General features: G+C 50.2%; 1 protein-coding gene across 1 annotated transcript; it reads left to right on the top strand.

Moving 5' to 3' along the window:
- Nucleotides 1-828: 828 nt before the first annotated feature.
- LOC125941917 (uncharacterized) lies at nucleotides 829-1,991 on the top strand. The gene has a single exon (XM_049659792.1). The coding sequence runs from the start codon at nucleotides 1,011-1,013 to the stop codon at nucleotides 1,959-1,961; it is 951 nt and encodes a 316-aa protein (XP_049515749.1). The 5' UTR covers nucleotides 829-1,010; the 3' UTR covers nucleotides 1,962-1,991.
- Nucleotides 1,992-3,017: the final 1,026 nt, after the last annotated feature.

Genomic DNA, 3,017 nt, shown 5'->3' with positions numbered 1-3,017 from the left:
CGTGGCGAAAGTAAACGTTCGGCCACATCGTTCCGAACCTGTAGACCTGGTAGCATGGGCGGGTAACGATACCCACTGGTAACGCTAAAGAGCGGAATCTTCTGCTTAACGAGAAAGTTCTTGTACGTTGTACAAACCCGCGCCACGGTTTCACCCCACTCAGGCGGCACCGTTATACTCAACGTTTCACGCATGGCACTATTTACCGGCGTCAAGTCTTTCATGTGCCACAGTCTTTCACACACGTCGCAGACATATCCAAACGGATTGTTTACGAAGTCCCTCTCGAAGGTCCGAGTCGCACTGGCGCTTTCGCTAAGTTTCACCGTATAGTCAGTCAATCGGCGAGCTTTGACTTCATTGACGCCGTCTTGTTGTTGGTGCTGCTCAGATGGTCGGGCACGTCGCTCAGCCTCCTGGTGACGCCACTTTGCTAGACATTCCTTCCTTTGCTCCCGTGTTTCCGCAGCACGTTTAGCCTTCTTCTGTTCGTTCTTCCTACGATCAACCGCTAATTGCCAGGCAACTACTTGGGGATCCGATGAGTTAAGCTTCTCCGCTCTTCTGAGCCGCTGCAGCAATTTCGCTCTCCTTCTCGACGGTTATACCACACCGGCAAACGCCCCGCTTTATGAATACCACCACTGATACCTCTGCGCATGCGCACAAAATCAGAGGCGCTATCAAGCGGGTTCGGCGCAGCGTCAGACTTGGCTACTGCGCAACGGAGGCTCACAGCTGGGCTACAGTGTACTCGAAGTATTGGGTAGTGGGTTCAGGAGAGGGCGCGCGCCATACGATGGCGTGAAGCGGCGAGTGTTGACAGGTCCCGGATGTATGCGGTGGCGCTGCGGTAGCGTGGGCTGTAAGCTCGGTACTCCCAGCACGGCGGCAGTGTGTTGCTTTTGCTTTGTTTGCGTCGCTGTGCTGTGCTGCTGTGCTCTCTGACCTCGCTTGCCGAAAGAAGCAACCCGCGTTTTCTTCGCTGTAAAAGGGGTACGACAGATGCGATGCCTGGCCGCAGGCGTCAACGTCATTGCTTCGCTCCCGGGTGCAAGACTGGATACCAATGGACGAAAGGCGAGCAGCCGTCACTGTTCGCGGTTCCGAAGGATGAAAATCTACGAAAACAATGGGAACGGAACCTACACCGAAAGGACAAAGTATTAGACGAAACCTGCTCAGTCTGTGAGTTGCATTTCGAACCGTCATGTATTACAAGAGACTTTGTGCACATCATAAATGGCGAAGAGGTCCGCATCCCTCGAGGTAAGCCGGAATTGCTGCCCAACGCAGTGCCAACTTTGCTTCCGAACACGCCGAGCTATCTATCCAAGAAAAAGCCGCTTCAGAGGCCCCCGAGGAAAAGGAAAAGCGGAAGTATTTGCCCCGTTGAAGAGAAACGACCTTTAAGTTGCGATTCTGCGTGTGACCAGGAAGCGAGCGTGTCGACGGCCACGCCAGACTCTCGAGCAGACAGCGAAACGTCTGTACAGGACGATTTTGCGAAGCTGGATGTTCCTTCGGTATACTGGAGCTGCCACCGCATGCCTGATCACAATGGGACCGTTTATTGCAAGTTAAAAATAGGAGAAAATCAAAATGTAGAGTCGGAGAGGGTGGTGGTGCTTTCGCAGGACGACGGGCCTGGTGTCGCATATAGCGCGCACCTATGCGGCCACTTGGTTGAAGCAGGACGCATCGCCAGCTGTGAAGAAGGAAACCTACTACTTCAAAAGCTGGACTCATATCGCCTCTGCAGAGGTGCATTGCAAACTAGTGTGATACCGAAAAACAGCCTGACAAAAGGACTCGAAGCTCAGGTGACAGTCCACGAGGGCACATACTTTAGTAAACGGTGTGCCGGAAAGGAGCCATCAGTTGGTATGTATCTTTCCTACACTATATTATTATTATGGCAGTGTTGCTTCGAAATTAGGCACAGTGCTATGCATGTATAATTCTTTAGGAACGCCAATGCTGTGGCCAATTATTCTTGCTCTATTTTACTGTACTTTGCAGGACAAGCATGTGTGTGCTGCCGTTACCTCAGAAAGGTCCTGCTGACACGTTGCTCATGGCTGAGACGATCAGCTGGCAAGAAACCGCTGCATACAGCACAGAAGCTGCGTTATGCGCGACAAAGAAACCGGAGGATGTCATCACGAGTGAGTGATCTGAAAGATCAGCTGAGGAAGATGCAAAAGGAAAATGCCCTTAAGCCAGAGGAAGTACTTGAGGCAGAGATTTCAGCCCTTGACCCTAAACAACAAGAATGTGTAAGGCAATGTTTCTCAGCAGCAAAAAAGAAGAGCAGCAAGGGAAACGTATACAGCAAGGCTTGGATACTAGAGTGTATCTTCATGAAAATGAAGAGTGCGAAATTATATGAACACCTCCGAAAGCATAATATTATATCCCTGCCAAGCAAGAGTACCCTGAAGCGCTATTTGAGAACGTACAAAGGCACATTTGGGTTCAGCCACAAGGTGCTCAACCAACTAAAGCAAAAAACACAACACATGAGTAGCTTCGAGCTACATGGTGGCCTTTTGGTTGATGAAATTAAATTGTCGGAGCACCTACATGTTACAGCTTCTGGCCGTATTGAGGGATTCGTTGACATGGGCCCTTTTACAGCTGACGGACAGGACGTTCCTTGTGACCATGGGATGGTCATAATGTTTGTGCCATTTGCTGGAAAATGGACCCAGGTTATTGGTGCTTTTGCCACTAGTGGCAATGCCAAGGCTGAAGTTCTTGCTAAAATACTCATAGAAGCCACAATACTTGCCGAAACCAGTGGCCTTGTGGTTGATTTCATTACGTGTGACGGCGCATCATGGAATCGCCGCATGTGGAACATATTGGAAGTCGGTGTCAAGAATGGGAAGATTACGTGCAGCCGACAACACCCTGTTGATCCGTTTAGGCAGCTGTATTTCTTATCAGACTTCCCCCATTTATTGAAGTGTCTGAGAAATTCTCTTCTGAAAGGTCCACTGAACACTCCAGGT

This window comes from Dermacentor silvarum, unplaced genomic scaffold, assembly GCF_013339745.2.
Source record: "Dermacentor silvarum isolate Dsil-2018 unplaced genomic scaffold, BIME_Dsil_1.4 Seq608, whole genome shotgun sequence".
NCBI lineage: Eukaryota > Metazoa > Arthropoda > Arachnida > Ixodida > Ixodidae > Dermacentor > Dermacentor silvarum.
This window is presented reverse-complemented; position numbering and strand designations above follow the sequence as displayed.